This window comes from Drosophila mauritiana, chromosome 3L (genome assembly GCF_004382145.1).
Source record: "Drosophila mauritiana strain mau12 chromosome 3L, ASM438214v1, whole genome shotgun sequence".
Taxonomy (NCBI): domain Eukaryota; kingdom Metazoa; phylum Arthropoda; class Insecta; order Diptera; family Drosophilidae; genus Drosophila; species Drosophila mauritiana.
In genome coordinates this window covers 23,545,932-23,568,254 of record NC_046669.1, presented here as the reverse complement: position 1 = coordinate 23,568,254, position 22,323 = coordinate 23,545,932, and the positions used below count along the sequence as shown (strand labels likewise).

Below are 22,323 nucleotides of genomic sequence, written 5' to 3'. Positions count from 1 at the left end.
CAGACCAATACAGAAAATTATACGAACACACAAAGAATAACCTCAAAACACATAATTTCATATTCACGGACGGTTCAAAAATTAATTACACAATATCATTCGCCATTACAACGGAGACAGACGTCTTGAAATACGGCATACTGCCCCCATATTCATCCGTCCTAACCTCCGAAACAATCGCCATCCTAGAAGCCATAGAACTTACTAAAAACCGAAGAGGCAAATTTATAATCTGTTCCGACTCCCTATCAGCAATAGATTCAATCCAAAATACAAATAATAACAACTTGTACCCCAGCAGAATACGATCGCTAATAACGCAACACGCACCTAAAATTAAAATAATGTGGATTCCTGGCCATTCAGGAATAAAAGGAAATGAACTAGCCGATCAAGCTGCAAAATCAGCAAGCAGTATGCCACTTATCCTCACCCCAAACATAAATACCACAGATATAAAAAAAACAGCTTAAAGTCGACCTTGCGACAAAAAAGAAAGAAAACATAATTAAATGCAGTCCGTGGTACCAATCTATTAATACGAACACTTTACACACATGCGATTACCTCAAACAATCTCACCCAAATTGGACCAGACTCGACCAAATAAAAATAATACGACTTCGACTAGGACACACAAACATATCCCACCAACACTACCTAAATCCCAATTCAATACCAACTTGTCCGTTTTGCCAAGGTGATATTTCAATAAGCCACATATTAAACTCATGCCCATCCCTCCTCCTACAAGCCAAACAAGATATATTTAACAACACCAACCCTCTAGACCTTCTTAGCAAACCCAATCCAGATAACATACAAAAACTGATACTTTTCCTCAAAAAAACTAAATTATACCACAAAATCTAAAAACAAAACAGACATTTGTACATAACAAGCCAGCAATTAGTTACCAAATTAGATATTAACTAAATTAAGATATAATAACATTGTAAATAAATATAGCTGTAAGCCCCGTAGCTAAGTTAGTCTAGTTTTGTAAACTATTCTATCTATCATAATAAATAATAAATAAATAAATAAATTATGTATAACAAGAGAGTAAAGTCATAGAGCGAAAGCGCGAGCGCGAGAGATAGAGAGAGTTGGCCATCGATCTTCGCTCAGCATCGTGCTGCTGGTTCCCACAGAACTCATTGTCTAATTTACTCGTTACTGCGCTGCACACAAGAAAAAACTGTTACGTCCCCCTTTCTCTTTTTATGCGTTTTGTATTTTTTCGCGCGTCCTGGGTGCATAACATGCTGGATTATGGCAGCAGTAAAGAAGATTACAACATTTGGTTGCATGCGATAGACTTAGTTTATTTCAAAGTTTGTTCCCAGGATGTTTTTTCCCTTTTGTATAAATTTTGGATTGTCATATCAATTTACTCTTGATTTTTCAAGAGCCTTCGATCGAGTAGGTGTGCACTCCGCAATCCCATAACTGCAGTAATGAAAAACAATACCAAAAATAATCCACAACATAAAAAAACTTTTTATTAATAGGAAAGCAATTGCCCGTCCGCATATATTTAACACATTACTCCTATTGAATGGATTCCCCAAAGCTCACCCATATCCGTAATACTAATCCCTATACAGTCTAAAATTGAATAGCAACACATATAGACCAATTAATCTCGTGAAGGAAACGGTCAGAGCAAATTTAAAATATAATCTGATTCTATACGGCAATGCTCCCGAAACCATTATAAACTAATTAAAAACACCATACAACTCGGCAATCCGTCTAGCCCTTGGAGCCTCTACTCCAATTAATATCTTACTCTATGAACCAAATAGAAATAATACAGACAAACTATCTCAAAACCTAACCTTTTCCAAAATCACACCAATTTAAAAGTTCGTACAGCGTAAAAATCTTAAAAGAAACCACCACCAAATAGATCATACAATTAAACTTAGCCTATGACTTAATTTACTCTAAAAATAGCCAAACTTAATAATTACAAGCCACCCAAGGTCCTCTGCAATTTAATAGCCACATCACTCCGAAACCATAGAAATCAAGAATCATCCCAGAATCATGACGAAAACTGTTCGAACACACAAATATTATTTTAAACCACAGAACCAGTCTGTTCCGAGTCGCTATCATTAATAGACTCAATTCAAAATTCAAATATTTACCTAAACTGAATTTGATCACTAATAACTCAACATGCCCCTAAAATTAAAATAATGTGGATTCCTGGACATGTAGGAATGAATGGAAACGGATCAGCAAGAAATAGGCCACTACGATGATCTTTACTCCAAACATAAATAGCACAGTCATTAAAGGACATCTTAAAGCTGAACTTACGATAAAACAAAAAAAAACATTATACACTGCAGTAATTTCAAAAAGCCATATACTAAACTCATGTCCGTCCCTCCTACAAACCAAATAAGTCATGGTTAACAACACTAACCCTCTAAACCTTAGCAACCGCGACCCCGACAACATACAAAAAAATAACAACAAAATTGGTAAAAAACTTAACTTACGATTAAGCCAAATATTCAATTCTAGATGAAGATATAATACAATTGTAAGCCACCATAGCCATAAGCCCTGCAGCCAGCGCTGTACTATTTAAGTTAGTCTAGTTTTGTAAATTACTCTATCTAGTATAACAAGAAAATAAAATTAATCTTTAAATTCAAACTTAGTTAAATTTAAAGGGAGTTCAAATAGCATATAAAATCAACGTAGCACTTCTGGTAATGTAGCACTCAATGTCCTTTAAACTAAGGGTATATTTGATGGCTTATTGCTTAATCTTAGCTTACACCATATTCTACTTGTCTGTTTTTCTAGTTCTTAAACACCCAAAAGGGTATACTAAATTCCCTAAAACGTGTGTAACAGAAGGAAATGTTTCCAACCCTATAAAGAATATATCAATTTAATCAGGTCACGATCTGTCCATGTCCGGCTCTCCATAAAAACACAACGATCTCAAGAACTATAGGAGTTATACATTTGAGATTAAGGATATAGATTTCAAAGACCTACCCCCGGGTTAAATCGCTTTCTGATGCTGCCGTGCGCACTCTACCGCCCACATTCTGCACAAAACTGCCACGCTCACACTTTTAACATATTGCTCTAATATTTTTGGATTTTTGTAACTTTCTATCGATTTGCCAAAAAACTTCTTGTTACGCCCACTCTTACGCCTACGAGCCGCCCAAAACTGCCACGCACACGCTTTTGAAAAAAAAGATGATGATCGTTTTTCATACTTTTATTAGCCTTGTAGATTTCAATCGATATGCCAAAAAACTTTCTCATTTTCTTCCCCAACATCTATCGATATCCCTGAAAAATGATGAAATTACAAGTTCGCTTTTCCACCACCTGAGTAACTGGTATCTGATAATGGACGAACCCTCGACTACAGCATTCTCTCTTGTATACCCGTTCCGCGTAGAATAATAGGGTAGACTAGATTCGTTGAAAATTATGTAAAAGGCAGAAGAAGGGTATTTAGAGTTACGTTTATTACTTTTCAGTATATTCAATGGGCCGTCTTTAATGACTAAGACCAACGCTGCAAATTAAGTTTTGTCAAATAAAAAAAAATTTAAATCGGGTTGGATTGAATTCTTTATTCATAATTGTTTAGCTTAAGACTAAAAATCAAATGTATGTTGGCTGCATACTTCAAAGCGAACGGTCGTGTTTTTTTAGCTCCGATTTTTATTTTGTATTTGTCAAACCAGCCGAGGTTTTTAATAATTACCTTTTAGTATCATATATTGTAAAAATAATTATTAAAGATACGAGTGATTCTTTGTGATTTGTGCAGTAGTTTAAACAAATATACAAAGTCTTTTGTATTTTTCGTCTTTGTGTTTTGTTTACTCTCCCTTTTTAGCGTTGTTCGTAGTGCTGTTTGGTGTTGTTTTTTGCATGCACATAAACTGCACGGTGCACCTATTCTCCCGCTCTCACTCTCTTTCGCTCCCCCACAAAAAATCTAAAATTTCTGAGTGTGCAGACTGCTCTAGTGCGGTTCTTTTAACAGCTCGCTTAAGTTTTTGATATTTGGCTGAGCAGCCAAATATGATTTGTTGGCTATGTGATAGAATGGTGCATACTAAGTGGGCTGGTTTTAATGGCCGTACAAGTGATGACCTAGCAAAGGGTAAAAATCTAAATTACTGTTGTGATGCTTGCCTTGTGGTTGCGAACGAGATGAAATCGTTTATGCGCCAAACTAAAGGTGGCTTGAAAGAACTGATCAACAGTTTTGGCGTAGCTAGAGATAGTTTTCGTCGAGCCGATGATCTTCTTTCCGCGCTTAATTCATAGTTTAATGGCCTTAAGCTATTAGATGAATCTCCAAAGCGCAAAATAGCCGCTTGTGGTAGGCTGCATAAGCTCCCGCAACCACGGGCAATCCGATCAACCCGCTGTGGATTGCGCCCACCCTAAAGATTCCGAATTGTCTGCACTGGTCTCTCAACCATTGATTCTACCTGTCCCGATTAGTTTACCACCACAAGGGAACATTGAGTCCGGACTACAGGCACAAGTTGGCACTTCAGAAATACAATTTGCAGGGCCAAAACCCCTCGCGGTGGTTCCTCTGAAGAGATACTTAACTCCGAAGTCTTCCCAGGTATGTACGCTATATATAGGTATGACCGTCCCTCCAGAGGTGGGGAGGTGGAGTCTTAATTGCGGTTAGATCTACCCTCGCGTCGGAATGAGTTACTTTTTGACGAGTCCCGTAACTCTGAATTCTTATGCGTAAAGCTGTCATTTTCCGACAGATCAGTTTACATTACGTGCTCGTATATTCCACCGTCTTCTGAATTCTCAGAATATCAGAATCATCTGTCCGCTATTTAATCCATCTTAAATAAACTGTCTGGCAGTTACCAATTGGTAGTTCTAGGTGATTTTAATATACCTGGCACAACGTGGTCCCCAGAAGAAAATTCGAATATCCTTCTCCCTTTAGCACAACATGAATTTATTGACGACTTGCTCGACTTATCGTTGTCGCAAGTTAATTATATTCGAAACTCTCTTGGTCGACTGTTGGATCTATGTCTTGTTAGAATTCCAGAAAGTGTGTTTCTGTCCAGGGTAGCACCTCTTACTCAACCTGACGATCATCATACTTTCGAGGTGACAATCGACATAGGTACTGTATTAAAAGTAAATTCAGAGAAATCAACAAAGCGAATTCACTGTTTTCGCATGGCAAATTTTCGGAGTATAAACAATTTTATTGCTGGCTATAATTGGTCCGATCTTTACTACTGTCACATAATGACGGATGCCATTAATATGTTTTATACCGCATTTAAATCATTTATTGACTCTTGTGTTCCGATGTACTATCCGTCAATCTCTAAACCTCCTTGGTTTAAGAAAGAGTTGACACACCTAAGAAATGAAAGAAATGTAAAGTCCAGACTTTACACAAAATTTCAAAATACCGGTTCTCAGTCTGTCCTTTCATAATATTTAAGCGCTCGGTTAAACTTTACCGTGCTTTATGCTCAGTGCTACAGGAATTATTTAAATCGTTCTAAGTTCCAGTTCGCACAGGATCCAAAACAATTTAGTAATTTCGTTAACGCAGCGAAAAACAAGTTCTTACCCTTCCTCGTTATTTTTTAAAGACACTACGGTTACATCGGATCAGGCAATTGCCGATCTATTCGCCAAGTTTTTTCAAACAACATATTCAACTTTACCTCATTCCGAACAGCCATACTCTTATGCGGTATCTAAGAATCTAATATTCTGCCCCTCTATAAACAAAAGCTCACTGCTTAACGATCTTAAGCGTGTTAAACCGGTCTATTCGCCAGGTCCCGATGGAATCTGTGGCTGTGTGCCCAGATTCTGTGCGGAAGCCTTGTGGAAGCCTACTGAAACTGTTTACTATATATCTGGAATCTTCACAGTTTCCTCCTATATGGAAGGAGTCCTTTGTGATTCCTCTTCATAAAAAAGGTAGCAAACTGGATGCAAGCAATTACAAAGGAATCTCCAAATTGTCGGCTATCCCAAAAATTTTTGAAAATGTTATCACTCCTCATTTACATCATCTTTTTTAGATCAATCATATCACCGTGTCAACACGGTTTTATGAAACGCAGATATACAACCACTAACCTCTTGGAGCTAACTTCTTTCGTAATACAGGGTTTCAAAAATAATCTTCAAACAGATGTCATCTACACTGACTTTAGTAAAGCATTTGACTCTGTTAATCATGACCTTCTAGTATTCTAGTAAGGAAACTTGATCTAGGTTTCCCTGTTGATCTTCTAAATTGGAATTCAAGCTATCTGAATGGTAGGACGCAAGAAGTCCTCTTTAAAAATTCTCTATCTTGTATTCTCAGAGTCACATTCGGTGTCCCACAAGGGAGCCACCTTGATCCGCTTATTTTTACCTTATTCATTAAAGACCTCCCCTTAATAATAAAACATTCGCGTGTACTTATGTACGCAGATGATGTTAAATTATGCCTCCAGCACAAGGACATTTCGCGCCACTTAGACTTACAATCCGATCTAGACAGCTTTCAAATATGGAGTATTGAACTTAAATGGCTCCAAGTGTAAAGTTATGACCTTTTGTTGTGTCAACCCAATACGCACGACTTACACTCTAAGTGGGTGCCCTTTGGGCAGAATAACACGAGTTGATGATCTTGGTGTTCTTCTGAACCCTAAACTAAAATTTTCTTACCATATTTCGACTATAGTCAATAAGGCCAGGGGTGTGCTTGGTTTTATAATAAGGTGGTCTAAGGAATTTTATGATCCTTACATGACTAAAACCTTATTTATTTCGTTAGTCCGTCCGATTCTTGAGTATGGATCACCTGTGGAGTCCAAAATACGTAGTCAACTCGGACCGCATTGAATCGGTCCAAAAAAACTTCTTACTTTTTGCCTTGCGGCGCCTAAATTGGGATGCAAACCGTATATTAGCTTCTTATTCCAGTAGACTACTTTTAATTAATTTACCTTCCCTAGCTAACCGTAGAACTATGCTTGGAACAGTCTTTATGTGTAAGCTTATTCGTGGTGATGTTGAGAGTCCCGACTTGATTAGTCGGCTTAACTTCTCGGTTCCAAGTAGATTCACTAGAAACTATATACCCATTTTTTTAAAGTCATTGTAGATCTAACTATGAGTTGCATGACCCTTACAGAGTAATATGTTCTGACTATAATAGACTTTATCCTATTATCTGTAACCTTGACTCTCTGCCGCTCTGAAAGTAATCAATTTTAACTTTTTTATTACATAATTAGATCATACTAACACTAATATTTATTAGAGTTAGTTTACTTTATGTTCATTTCCTCGTTACTGTTCTCTTTACTATATCGCGTCTATCTTCTCGCGAATCGCGCCGTACGATACACGGCAGCGCCCCTCGGTCGGTTGGGCAGGAGGTGTGGCCGTGGGACCCGTGCGAAAAACAAAAAAAAAAAAAAGTTGAGGAGCAGCCTCAGTGCTTTCAGATTATTGTATTTCGGGGGAGCATTGCTCTTGGGTGCTTAAGCTTTAGGATTCGTTTACAAGAAGGGCAAAGTGCCGTTTCCAAACAATTGTTTAATAGAACGCATAATGCGCAGATGGCATACAGTATGGGGTGCTTTTTTGTTTATAATTGAATTGAAGAGAGTCTCAATCATCAATAAGTACATGTGTTGACTCACCAATGTGTATAAAGAGCATTAGAAGATGGATTAAGAGAATTTGGAAGTACCAACTAGCACCAAATTTGAAAAGAGCGTAAGAAGATATTCGGATACGCAGAGAAATAATGTGTTTGGAAGAGGGTTAGAAAATATTCGTAAACGCAAAGGAAAAAAAACATGTATTAAGAGAATTTGGTAGTACAAATAGCACCCAATTTAAGAAAAATAAAGCTAACTTTAAGTAGGGGCAGTACCAAGAAACAAGGCGTGAATTTTTAATTATTATTTTATTTTATCATATTGCTACGAAATTGGCCAGAACTCCAAATATGTAAAAGGGTTTTTTTTAGAAAAGTTTTTTAAAAGGGCTATATAGCTTTTTCGTGGGGTTTTGAGGTAAATAATTGCATTTACAGCTTCTCCCAAATTATATAGCGTCTGCCTGATATTAAATTCAGAATTTGTTCACACTGCGTTACACGGTTTCGCGGTATCGTAGGGGTTTTTGTTAAAACTTAACACGATATTGACCGTCGTGGTGTTACGATAAATATTCTGAATTGCCAATATTTTTATGAATTAAATTTATTGCTTATGTTTTAATTAGCATTGACGATGACGTGGCCAATATAAGGACCAACTAACGTTATGTTTTTCGATTGCGATTCAATAGAATTAACACAATCACGACCGTCTATTAGTCTATTAAATGGACCGTCTTTAATGACTAAAACCAAAGCTGTAAATTAAGTTTAGTCAAATAAAAGAAAATTTAAATCGGGTTGGATTGTATTCATTATTGTTCAAATTTCATCTGAAGACTAAAAACCAAATGTACATTAGTTAGATTGAGGAGAAGCGTCAGTGTTTTGAGATTATTGTATTTCGGGAGTGCATTGCTCTTGAGAGAGCAGGCAAAACTGCTTCGGTTAGGCCTTAATATTTCTTTACAAGAACGGCTGTGTGCCGTTGCCAAAAAATTGTTTTTTAGAACGCATACTGCGTAGATGGCTACAGTATGGAATCAATTAAGTGATTTATTGACTTTAATTGAATTGGTCGGCTTCTTGATCAATAGCCGAGTAGATATGACCATGTCCGTCTGTCTGTATGAGCGCCTCGATCTCAGAAACTATAAAAGATAGAATGTTGACATCAAGCATGCAGCTTCCAAAGAAATAGAAGCAGCGCAAGATTGTTTTCAATTGTTTCTACGTCCACAAACCGCACACATCTGCCACGCCCACACTTTTGAAAAAAGATTTAATATTTTTTGGATTATGTTATTTGTTTTTCCGATTTCCATCGTTATGCCGAGAATATTTTGTCCTCTTAAAAGTCTTCTAAAAATATTCCTGCACATTTTCGAAAATTCTCGGTGCAACTTTCACTAGCACTAGCTCAATAAGGTCAAGCTTATGTAAACAGTATTTTAACAAATCGAACGAAACTTAGAAGACTAATAGGAAAGTGAAAAAATATCAAAGCATTTTCCAAAAGTGTGTGCGCGCAGCTTTCTGTCGTTTGTGGGCGTGAGAAAAACTTGTGTTTAAAAATATGAAATGGAGTGGGCGGTAAATTGCCGTGGTTGTAGTTGCTGCGGCTGCTGCTGATTCTCCCTGAAATGAAACACTCGGGATCGACTTCACGAAAATTCCGTACTTTATTCGCGCACTTGTAACTTAAGACTCCCTTAACACTAACAGTGGAAATACCGCGGGACCGCGGAGAGGTGAATACCTTGCGGAAAGGGAGGAGAGCGAGAGGAGAGAAGGAGAGCGCGAGCAGCGGTGCTTGCGAGCCGTGGAGGAGCTTTGAGTGCAAGCATTGGCCGCTTACACTGCCGCTCAACTGTTTGCGCCCTTCCGGCGTGAACATTCTCCCCCCCCCCCCCCCTTGCGTAGGCAAAGGTATCCCTGTCCGGCGAGACAGCAGGATCGGCCTCTTCATTTCGTGCACGTTCCAGAAACGGTCCATCCGAACACCGTGTTCTGCGCGACGGGCAACCCATCATCAATTTTTAGGAACCCCGGTTGGATCAAATTGGCATATACATCTGATCCCAACACGAGGGAGATGGAGGCCGGCCGGTGGAAGCGCTCGTCCGCGAGACGAACACCGTCAAACTTGGCCCTGGCGGCGTCGCTCAGAGCTCGGATGGGTGTCCGGATCCTTAGGCTGGGTTCGATCTTCAGGACGACGTTGAGTCGGAAGGTGCTTGTTCGGGACCGGAGTGTCACCGAGCAGACCTCGTTGCCTCCCAGCCGAGTGATGGGCAGCCGGAACGCAGCCGCTAACGACCGGTCGATGCTGCTCACCGGCATGCATGGGTCGATCATGGCCCCGGTCTCGAAGGTCTTCGAGCCCGTGTCCAGCACGACGATGGCTGTAGGCAGTATGGGGACAGCCTTCTGCTGCTGCTGACGCGGGCGATTGTTGGCGACTGGTGGCGGAGTGCGGGAAATCCGGACCGGACGAGGTGCAGCGGGATGGCGCTCTCTGCGCGTCGGAGCTGGTAGCGCTGCCGGGTTCGGAGCGGGGAGGACCTCGTGCATGTGGAGTAGGGTGTGGTGGTCTCCTCCACACTTCTTGCATCCCTCTTGGCTGCGACAGTCTCCTCCTGAGTGCTGATGGGCGAGGCAGTTCGAGCAGTACTTATTAATAAGTACTGCCCGAAGGCGCTTTTCAGCGCTCAGTTTGTGGAACCTCGTGCACTTTCGAAGAGGATGGATTCCAGAGCAGACTCGGCAGCGGTAGGATTTAATACCTCGAGTACGTCTGCTCTCCAACGACTGGGTGGCACGAGGACGAGGAGCCATTATTGGAGGAAGTGAGTAAGTCTGCCAATAAAGAAATGAAAAAGCTTAGTGTGAGCCGACTACTATTTGGGCCCCGGAATGGGGGAAAAGCCCTAATCCCTAGGAACGGAGGACTCTTTGTCCTCCATCGGTAGCAGAATTACTTTGTGGACAGGGCGTTTTATGGTGCCGCGAGACGTACGGATCTCAACGACTCGAATGCGATCGTCGGCTCCTGGAAAGGCAGAAACAATTCTGCCGAGCCGCCATTCGTTCGGTGGTAGATTGTCCTCCTTGACAACTACCATATCGTCGGCTTGTAGGTTCCTGGTCGGAAATTGCCATTTGCTTCGTTTATGGAGTTCTTTGAGATACTCCTCTTTCCACCGTGCACTAAACTGCTGATGTTGTGCCTTGAGGTGTTGCCATCGATTTATTATCGACTTGGCTTCGCCCTTTATCTCGGGCGAATCAGGGTCGCCTGTTTGGTGCACCTGGGTCGTGAAGGATGCGACCCGTTTCGGCTTACCCTTGGAAATCGGCCACGTTAGCACCCACCCGAAAATAGTTTCTTGGCCCAGGAGCGAGCCGCAAATATTTTGTCGGGTGCCATCCATCATTATGGATGGTAGAATGTCAGCCCCGATCAGTACATCAATTTGAGAGCTCTCAAAAAAGGTAGGATCTGCCCAGCGGAGTGCGGGCAGGTCCTTCAAAGAATTCCGAGGGATCGGATAGGAGGGCAGTTTGCCTGAGAGCTCCGGAAGGACGTACGCTTCAGTGTCTAACTGTAGACCTGGCTTAGTAGGAGCGCGAATCCCGAAGTGACACAGCTTCGAGGATTTCGCGGAGACCGAATGATTTAACCCGGAGACTTGGGTCTGGGTGTTGCGGAATGGCAACTTGATGAGGCGTTCTGAAATGAACGTCGCCTCGGATCCCGAGTCGATTAAGGCTCGGGCTCGGTAGTTCGTCCCCAAATGGCACACGTCAATCATCGCTGTGCTCAGTAGGACGGCTGAAGTGCCGGACGCGAAGAAAGTTTGCACCGCTGAGGTGCTTGCCGATGCATTTCTGCTAGAGGGTCTCGGAAGTTGCTGTGTAGGGGGCGAGGTTGAGGAACTCGCATTTTCGGAATTTGGGGGGCTGCGATGCAGCAGCGTATGGTGCCTGCCCTTACATGTAAAGCAGCTGTGTGTGCTTGTGCAGTCACGTAGCTGGTGACCTCTGGCAAAACAATTCAGACATAGCTGCTTCTTTTTTATATATCCAGAGCGCGAGTCAACAGACATTTGAAGAAAACGCGGGCACAATCGTACCGGATGGTTCTCCTTAGAACATAAGTCACACCCTTTCTGTTTGGTGCTGACCTTTGTCTCGAAGGATTGAAGCCTTTTTGGAACCGCCTGAGTCGGTTTCATATCTTCGATGGCTTCCAATGTCCGATACCTTTCGCTCAGGAAGGCATTCATTTCTTCCCAAGCTGGGATCTCGGATTTGGTAGTTAGCGACTGTTCCCATAAGGACAGGGTCTGCTTGGGCAGTTTGCTCGCGCAAAGGAAAACCAAGAGACAATCCCAGTTTTCTGTGGATACCTGGGAATGCGCTAGTGCTGTTAAACACCCCTGAATCGTGGATTGTAGCTCTTTTAAAGCATGACCAGATTCTTGCGAAATTGAACTCAAGTTAAAAAGAAGCTTGAGCTGGCTGTTGACTAAAAGTCGCTTATTTTGGAACCGATCTCGAAGCGCCTCCCAAGCCGAAGCAAAACCATCATTCGTGAGAGGAGATTTCGCCTCGATGGCTTTTGCTTCACCACTTGTTTTGGTAAGGAGGTGGAATAGCTTCTCGACCGGAGTCAGCCTGGGGTTGTTTACGTAAATTGCCGTGAATAGGTCCCGGAAAGTGGGCCATCGGAGGTAGTCGCCATCGAAGACTTCCGTGTCGCATGGAGGTAAGCGGCAGCCGGACGCAATTAGCGGCTGAGAGGGTGCTTGCGCGACTTGAGGCGTTGCTCTGTCGAGCTACTGAGTAGCAGTAGTCATATTTAGCCTGGAGAATAGGCACTGTGTCGAGGGATCCTTCTTGGGCCATTAGGTCAGAGCATGTTTCGTACTCTCTTTCCACTTTGTCCCATAAGGCTCGCACCTGTTGCAGACGGACTTGTAACGTGTGTAGGGACGGAGAGGCTTGATCAGGAGTGTTGATCTTCGCTTCGAAAAGGCTTACGCGATCGCTGACGGCGATGAATTTATGCAACGCTGCGTTTGCGGGCGTTGGCTGCTCAGAGGATGCCATTTTCTTTGTGTTAGAGCGTGTGACGCGGAGGAAATCAGTCCCGACAGCGGAGGGACTCTCGGATTTTCTCGATAGAGAAGACTCACTAGACGCTCGCGTCACTGGTCGGGAAATGACCAACCTAGGAGTTGTCTTCGAACTGGTCGATGGCAAAACCTTTGCTTTCGGAGTGGGAGTCGCGGGTTTGACCCTAGGACTAACGGACTTGGGTGCTGGCTTACCGCGAGTGGATAGCGGAGATTGCGGGTTGAACTTTTGTTCTTTTCCAGGTGCGGTGGTCTTTTTCTTGTCTCCCTCTAGGGGCATGCTCAGCTATGCCCTAAGAGAAGGAAGTCAAGAAGGCCTGCACGCCGCAAACAAAAAAAGTGTGGAATTGAAGAAAAAAAAAAAAAAGAACCAGACACAGAGGGCACCAAAATCTGGATGGACAAAGGATCCCGTCGGAATTCGGGAGAAAGTTGCAATTGGGATCTGGAGATTGGAGCACGAAAGAAACAAAAAACGCAGTCTTTGTGAAATAAGGCCCAATAGATCTTCAATCAACTGGAAAAAAGCTTAAATGAAGCACAATATAGCTAAAATTCAGTGTGAAAAAAAAATAGCTAGGAGGATTCACAAAAGAAAACCAACAGCTAGAGTGAAGTCCACAAGAAGATATAGCTATATTGGTGGTCTAGAAAAACAATAGCTCAAATTTATATAAAAAAAACTATGAATTGCAACTTCTGGAAAAATAGCTTAAAAAAATAGCTACCAGCTGGAGTCTGGATAATAGCCAAGGATTTATAAAAAATCGCTACCGACTGAAAATCCCGAAAAGCAAAAAAAATAGCTAATATATAGAAAATAGCTAGAAACAGCTATAAAATAGCTAGATATAGCTAGAAAATTCAAGTTTAAATTTATAAAAAAAATAGCTACCGGCTGGAGTCTGGAAAATAGCCAAGGATTTATAAAAAATCCCTATCGACTGGAAATCCCGAAAAACAATAGCTAATATATGGAAAATAGCTAGAAAATTCAAGTTTAAATTTATAAAAATAGCTACCGGATTTAGGACCACAATTTTATTATTTTAATTTAGGAACCAGAAATGGGAGCCAGAAATAGCTTGTAAAAAAAATTATTATTTGGGTTAAATAATTATTAAATAATAATCAATAATAATAATAATTAAAACAATCGTTTCTTTCCTTTTTTTTTTTTTTATTAAATTATTTATTTTTAAATTTTATCGTCGGACTTATTTATTTTATTTTATGTCTCGACAATAGGGTATTCTCTCGTCGCTATGCGCTGGTTTTTTTTGTCAGGGCAATAACGAACAAAGAGGAGACGAAAGAACTTGCACTTGGCACGTCTGAGTAAGTCGCGACTGTGTGTATGTGAATATCGTTGGAATCTATGTATGACAATGGATATGTCGTAATGTATGTATATGGCTATATATATTTGTGTGTATGTGAAATTTTTGGTGATTATATGTATGTGTATATTTAATTGAATTTAATTAAATTTGTATATTGTATTGTATTGTTGTATTTGTATTGGGTTGTATATTTTATTGAGGCACAAAAAAAAAAACAGCAGTTTAGCAGCGGACGATAACAGTGAATTTTGGACAGTGTATATATGATATATATATATGTACATGCGCTTGGATATCAGCGGAGCACCGTGAGACGAATTAGGGGGCCGGTATTGGCAAAGTGCTTGTTTATGCACTTAAAAAATAAAAGTAATCACGGTGGCTGGGCGCATGTACTTATATATTTTCACTTTTCACTTGATACGGATGGACGGAAAGAATAAACGCCGTTGGAAAAACGAAAATGGCGACCACGGACGGAATAGGATTTAAAGCCGTACTTATCTTGAATTTTCCGCAAGGAGCGCTGGCAGGATCAGAGCTCATCCGGCTCGAAGGACCATGAAATGGAGTGGGCGGAAAATTGCCGTGGTTGTAGTTGCTGCGGCTGCTGCTGATTCTCCCTGAAATGAAACACTCGGGATCGACTTCACGAAAATTCCGTACTTTATTCGCGCACTTGTAACTTAAGACTCCCTTAACACTAACAGTGGAAATACCGCGGGACCGCGGAGAGGTGAATACCTTGCGGAAAGGGAGGAGAGCGAGAGGAGAGAAGGAGAGCGCGAGCAGCGGTGCTTGCGAGCCGTGGAGGAGCTTTGAGTGCAAGCATTGGCCGCTTACACTGCCGCTCAACTGTTTGCGCCCTTCCGGCGTGAACAAATATGTTCTAATTTTATTTCTTGCCAATTTCCTTTGGCTTGTCAAACCTTTATCAGACCACGCCGACTCCTACTTTGCAGTCTTTTCAGCTGATTATCGGTGTGTGATAGTCAAGGCCCTCTACTAAAGCTTTTTCTCGTGTTTTTACTTAAATTTAATAATGATCTATTATCCTCAAATTATTTTTAGATATTTTCGAATGTCAAAGAAAGAAAAAGCTTTATAAAATCTTGTTACGATAGGAAATTAAAAAAGATATGTTTCAACGAATTTTTTAAATACTAAACTTAAAAATTCCTTTAATTTGTTTAAATATTGATCGCGTTTTTTATGATGCAGTATTTTAGTATTTTAGAATAAAGTTTGATTGTCGCTATTTTAAATTTTGTAACTGCATTTTTTAATATTTGTTTAATTGCAGAGGACATTAAGGAATACTCAAAAGCTTTTGGACGCAAATGAGGATCCTGAAATTGGAAGGTTTCTGAAAAGAGATTTCTCTGAAGAATCAGAGTCAGAACCAAATATTCTTTTGGAGGATCATTTACTTAACGGTCTTGACAATTGGCTTGAAAGATTGTTTGATGGAAGAACACAAAAATACTACATAAATTATTGGCCAGACTTTATTACTAAGTGATTTATTTGACAGACTCTTTGTAAAACCAAATTACTTAAACTTTATTACATTTAATTCTAATAAATAATCTTGATGGGTTGTTGGGGGTTGCTGGTCCTGGAATTTTCCAAATTTGCTGAAAAGAAAACACTCGAAGAAAAGCGAACACTAGACTTTTCTTATGTATGGGCGTATGTTTATTCAGCGTGGTTAGTTTTGACACTGGTGCTTATTCTAATTAGTTAGGCTCTCCCAAGCGCAGCGGAGACTCCTTGGAGACTCTGTGGTGAAGAGCGGGAGAGCGTAAGAGGGAGCGGAGAGCGTAAGAGGGAGCGGAGAGCGTAAGAGGGAGCGGAGAGCGGGTGACAGTCCAAACCCCGTAACTTGAACATTCCGCCCCCCTTGCAATCACTGGGGTTGCAACACAGCCATCCTACGGCAGACTGCCGGCAACGGACACGATCCACCCAAAAACAGTTTTCTGAGCGACTGGCATTCCCTCGTCGAAGGTCAGGAATCCGGATTGGATAACCTTTGGATAAACATCTGCTTCTAAGACCATGGGGACGGTGGCAGGCCGATGGAACTGGTCATCAGCCAGCATGATGTCCCGGTACTTGGACACCACGGTGTCGCTCAATGCCCGGACAGGTGTGCGGATCCGCACACTGGGCTCGATCTTGAGCGCGACCTCCAGCTTAGTGTTCGCGTCGATCCTGGAGCGAATCGTCGTCGTGCAGACCTTCTCGTCGCCAACATTGGTCATCGGAAGCGTAAAGGCTGACGCCAACGAAGAGTCGATGCAGCTCATGGGGGTGCACGGATCGATAAGTGCTGCGGTCTCGAAGGTCTTCGTCCCGGTCTCCAACCTGACCAGCGCTGTCGGAAGGATGTTCACGCTGTGGCGTTGCAGCAGCGACGAGAGCGATGGGCCTGGCGTGGTCGATTCCGGGCGTCGTGGCGGTGAACTCCTACGCTGAGTTGGCGGATTTTGCGGGCGGGAACGTTGGGACGAGGCCGAAGCTGCTTGCCGGGTTGGCACCGTTTGGAGACGCGAGCGCGCTCGAGACCGCGACAACGAGCTAACCTCGTGCATGTGGAGCAGAGTGTGGTGGGATCGGTCGCACTTCTTGCAACGATCACCGCTTCGGCAGTCTCCCGTGGAATGCTCGTGAGCGAGGCAATTGGCGCAGAAATGAAAAATAATGGATGATTAGTGCTAGTGAACTACAACTAAGGACGAGAGGAGCGCCTATTATTGTGGAGATTCGGAAGACTCCGTCGGCAAAAGCACCACTTTTGCCACTGGACGTTTAACAACTCCACGTGCAGTACGGATATTTACTACACGGACGTTGCCGTCGGCTCCTGGGAAAACAGACTCAATTCTGCCGAGCCGCCACTCATTAGACGGTAAGTTGTCGTCCTTGATGACGACCATGTCATCGATGCGGAGATTTTTGGACGGGGCCTGCCATTTAGAGCGCTTGTGGAGTTCTTTGAGGTACTCTTCTTTCCATCGCACACGGAACTGCTGATGGAGAGCTTTCAAATGCTGCCACCGATTAGGAATGGATTTCGTTTCCCCCTTTACTTCGGGTTCCACCGTGGACATAAGGGGTCCCTGGCGTCAGAGCCAGCAAATCTGTCGGATCCTCAGACATAGGAGAGAGAGGCCTGGAGTTAAGGCACTCTTCTATTTTTGCCAAGAGCGTGGAGAGCTCTTCGAACGTGTATTTTCGTGTGGCAGTGCATTTGTAAAATAGCGTCTTAAAACTTTTTACGCCTGCTTCCCAAAGGCCTCCCATATGGGGTGCCCCCGGAGGAATAAATTGCCATTGCATCTCTTGATGAGTATAGGCATTCGTCACCGACTCTTTTACGGCTGGAAGGAAATCGCGGGAAAGCAGGGTGGCAGCGCCAACAAAGGTTTTGCCATTGTCTGACTGGACTTGACGTGGACACCCTCTTCTGGATACAAAACGAGAGAAAGCGGCAAGAAACTTTTCGGTCGTTAAGTCAGATGTAGGCTCTAAATGGATGGCCTTGGTGGAGAAACAAACAAAAACTAACACATACCCCTTTGTAATAAGACATGCTCTTCCCGTATAGTTCTTTATATCGAACGGACCGGCGTAATCCATGCCAGTATACGTGAATGGTCGTGAGAACGATGCTCTTTCTTTGGGACACCCATCAGTTGGCTTTGCAACCGCTTTTTGTGGATCACACATACTTTGCACGAATTTACTACTGCTTTCATCAGGTTCTTAATTCCCGGAATCCAGTATTTCGACCGGATGAGGCGCACCATTAACTGGTTACCACCATGGAGAGTTATTCGATGAGTGAAATTCGCAAGGAGGCGAGAAAGCAGGCAGTTATACGGAAGAATCACTGGATGCCGTTCATTGTATTGAAGGCTTTCGGAAGCCGCCCCACGGCCGCACGCCCTGATCAGTCCTTGCGGATCTAGAGACGGGTTCATGATTAGGATGGCACTTGAACTTGGCACTGGACGCTTTTCACTTAGGCAGTGATATTCCACAGGGAATTCTCTGCGCTGAGTGTTCGAAATTAGGAACCGCTCGGCGGCGGCGATTTCAGTGGCCAGCAAATGCACATCAGATGGAGATGTCTGCTTCCTGCACCGCTGAATGAAGCGATGAACATAAGCAAGGACCCGTAGTGCTTTCTCTAGCTTGGAGAAACGTGCCAACAACTCCTCAGAAGGAGCTTTTGCGAGATGGACTTTTAGAGCACGCTTCTCCAGGAAGGTCACCGGAGCGTTGTCGACCTGAGTTGGCCATTGTTTGCGTGGATTTTGCAACCAAGTCGGTCCGTGCCACCATAACTGGCTATCGGCTAGATCTCGGAGGGAAACTCCTCTACTTGCCAGGTCGGCTGGATTATGCTCAGATTGAACATGAGACCAATTCTCTGTTTTTGTGTCCTGGGCGATCTTCGTCACCCTATTGGCTACAAATGTGGTCCACTGGCACGCTGGCTTGCTTAACCATGCAAGCACTATCGTGGAGTCCGTCCAACAGTAAAGTTCGGAGTTAATCGTAGGCATCTGCGGAATGATGGCTGCAGCCATTTCGGAAAGCAATAACGCTCCGCACAGCTCCAGTCTTGAGAGCGAAACCGTTTTGACTGGTGCTACCTCGGTTTTCGCGGTTAGTAGTTGCACCATAATGGTGCTGCCCACTTCTACGCGGACATATATTGCCGCCCCATAAGCCTTTTGCGATGCATCGCAAAAGCCATGATGCTCGACCTTGAAATCTGGACGCAACGATAGCCAGCGTGGAATGCGTATCTGCTCTAAAACCGAATAACTTTGGAGAAAATTAAGCCATCGCTGAAAAAGCTCATTTGGAATGTTTTCGTCCCACCCAAGCTCCTGCAGCCAAATCTCCTGCATGAAAATTTTAGCTCGAACGATAAACGGCGCTAACCAGCCCGCAGGGTCGAACAATTTGGCAATTTGGGAAAGGACTTGGCGTTTTGTAAAGGACCTTTCGTTAGCCAACTCTGGCGGGACGAAGAAGAATTCGTCGGAGGTTGCCTTCCAGCGAATACCGAGGGTTTTGGCAGTACTTTCTACATCGATCTCGAGAAAATCAGTATTTAAAATATGGTTGCTCTGAATGGCCGCTAAAACTTCCTTTTGGTTGGAGGTCCATTTCCTCCTCTTGCACCATGAGCTGAGCTTCTTCCGTGGAGTCCGCTCCGGCTAGAACATCATCCACATACATGAAATTTCGAATGACATTGCTAGCTTTTGGATGGCTGAGTTCTACGTCAGCTACTAGCTGCTGCAGTACTCGGATGGCCAGGAAAGGCGCGCAATTGACTCCAAAGGTTACTGTTTTCAATTCGAAATCTCTGATTTCCCCTCTATTGTTACGGAAAAGTTTTCGCTGGAATGGAGTGTGTTTCGGATCTACCCAGATCTGCGGATACATTTTTCGATATCGGCGCTGAACACGTATCGGAAATAGCGCCACTTCAGAATTTGAATGGTCAAGTCGGACTGTAAGACAGGGCCAGCATGAAGGATATCATTTAAACTGGTACCATTCGATGAAGGGCTGGAGGCATTGAATACTACACGGAGTTTAGTAGTTATGCTTTCCGGTTTTAAGACGGCGTGATGTGGCATATAATAGGCGTTGCAATCATGGGTAGGAAGAACTTGTCGCATGTGCTTTAAGTGGAGATATTCCTGGATCACCGTATTCCTGGATCAATCGTGTCTCGCTTTCAAGGCCTCATTTCTTTTTAGACGCTGCTCAATTCTTAAGAACTGAGCCAATGCGAAAGACCTAGAATGCCCTAGCCCGGAACCGATATGTTCTGGGTCGCGAAAAGGCAGAGTAACGACATATTTGCCTCACTCGTTTCTCGTGGTCGTTTGAAGGAAATTCTTCTCGCACATGGAATCGGATTCTTTTACCAACTTAATTGGTATATTCTCCACCTAACAAAATTTTGTCATTAGTTTGTCCAGTGAATTATCGTACGCGTGGGAGATCTGTGTCGAAAAAAAGGAAATTCTGCTTTGGGCTGAGGCTGACACTGGCCCAGTTAGTACCCAGCCGAAAATGGTCTCTTGCCCCAAGAGAGAGCCACAGATATTGGTTTTTGCTCCACTCAGAAGCACCGAAGGCAGAATGTCGGCTCCGATAAGGACATCTATTTGTGCGCTCTCATAGAATTTTGGATCCGCCAGTGGAAAATCGGGAAGATCCCGAAGGAAATTTTGCGGAATTGGGTAGGAAGGCAAATTTCCGGCTAGGTGAGGGAGGACATAGGCCGTCGTCTCCAACTGCAACGCGGGCCTAGTCGGTGATCGGATGGTGAAACTGCAGAGCTTCTTGGACTGAGCAGCTACTGTTTGGTTTAAGCCCGAGACTTGGGCTTCAACCACCTGGAATGGCAATCTAATTAGATTGAACAGTCGCTCGGTTATGAATGTCGCCTCTGATCCGGAGTCGATCAGGGCGCGTGCCTTAAAGTAAGTGCAAAGATGGGAAATATTAATTATCGCAGTGCCAAGAAGGATAGCTCTTGAGCCCGTGGCGAAATAATTTTGAACACCGGCTTGCTCATTTGGAACGAAATTGGCCTGATTAGCGGAAATTGGCCTTGCAGGATTTGAAGGGCTTGAATTGCTGGAAAAGAGGTTGTTTCGGTGCAACAACGTGTGATGCCGGCCACGGCAAGTAAAACAATTGTGCGTGCTGATGTTCACAGGACAGGATGGTTTTCCTTGTTGCACAAGTCGCAACTTTTCGATTTTGGAGCCACTTTCGTCTCATAGGAATAGTTTTCTAGAGGGCCCACTTGAGTTCATCGCTTTAGAGTGCGACTGACTTGGTACGGGCGGTCTCACATCATCGATTGCCTCTAGGGTTCGATGACGTTCTGTGAGGAAGGTGTTCAGCTCTCCCCATGTCGGGATGTTGGCTTTATATACTACATATAACTGGTACCATTCGATGAAGGGCTGGAGGCATTGAATACTACACGGAGTTTAGTAGTTATGCTTTCCGGTTTTAAGACGGCGTGATGTGGCATATAATAGGCGTTGCAATCATGGGTAGGAAGAACTTGTCGCATGTGCTTTAAGTGGAGATATTCCTGGATCACCGTATTCCTGGATCAATCGTATCTCGCTTTCAAGGCCTCATTTCTTTTTAGACGCTGCTCATTTCTTAAGAACTGAGCCAACGCGAAAGACCTAGAATGCCCTAGCCCGGAACCGATATGTTCTGGGTCTCGAAAAGGCAGAGTAACGACATATTTGCCTCACTCGTTTCTCGTGGTCGTTTGAAGGAAATTCTTCTCGCACATGGAATCGGATTCTTTTACCAACTTTATTGGTATATTCTCCACCTAACAAAATTTTGTCATTAGTTTGTCCAGTGAATTATCGTACGCGTGGGAGATCTGTGTCGAAAAAAAGGAAATTCTGCTTTGGGCTGAGGCTGACACTGGCCCAGTTAGTACCCAGCCGAAAATGGTCTCTTGCCCCAAGAGAGAGCCACAGATATTGGTTTTTGCTCCACTCAGAAGCACCGAAGGCAGAATGTCGGCTCCGATAAGGACATCTATTTGTGCGCTCTCATAGAATTTTGGATCCGCCAGTGGAAAATCGGGAAGATCCCGAAGGAAATTTTGCGGAATTGGGTAGGAAGGCAAATTTCCGGCTAGGTGAGGGAGGACATAGGCCGTCGTCTCCAACTGCAACGCGGGCCTAGTCGGTGATCGGATGGTGAAACTGCAGAGCTTCTTGGACTGAGCAGCTACTGTTTGGTTTAAGCCCGAGACTTGGGCTTCAACCACCTGGAATGGCAATCTAATTAGATTGAACAGTCGCTCGGTTATGAATGTCGCCTCTGATCCGGAGTCGATCAGGGCGCGTGCCTTAAAGTTAGTGCCAAGATGGGAAATATTAATTATCGCAGTGCCAAGAAGGATAGCTCTTGAGCCCGTGGCGAAATAATTTTGAACACCGGCTTGCTCATTTGGAACGAAATTGGCCTGATTAGCGGAAATTGGCCTTGCAGGATTTGAAGGGCTTGAATTGCTGGAAAAGAGGTTGTTTCGGTGCAACAACGTGTGATGCCGGCCACGGCAAGTAAA

At 43.3% G+C, this 22,323-nt stretch overlaps 1 protein-coding gene across 2 annotated transcripts in view; it reads left to right on the top strand.

Moving 5' to 3' along the window:
- The window catches only part of LOC117139092 (dnaJ homolog subfamily C member 16), a 179,492-nt gene extending 163,690 nt beyond the window's left edge, over positions 1-15,802 (top strand). The window contains exon 11 of one of the 2 annotated variants that reach the window (XM_033301212.1): positions 15,472-15,802. In XM_033301212.1, the coding sequence (XP_033157103.1) occupies positions 15,472-15,690 (219 nt within the window). In that variant the 3' untranslated portion in view covers positions 15,691-15,802. The remainder of the gene's footprint in view (positions 1-15,471) is intronic. The other variant, XM_033301213.1, reaches the window with a different exon arrangement.
- Positions 15,803-22,323: the final 6,521 nt, after the last annotated feature.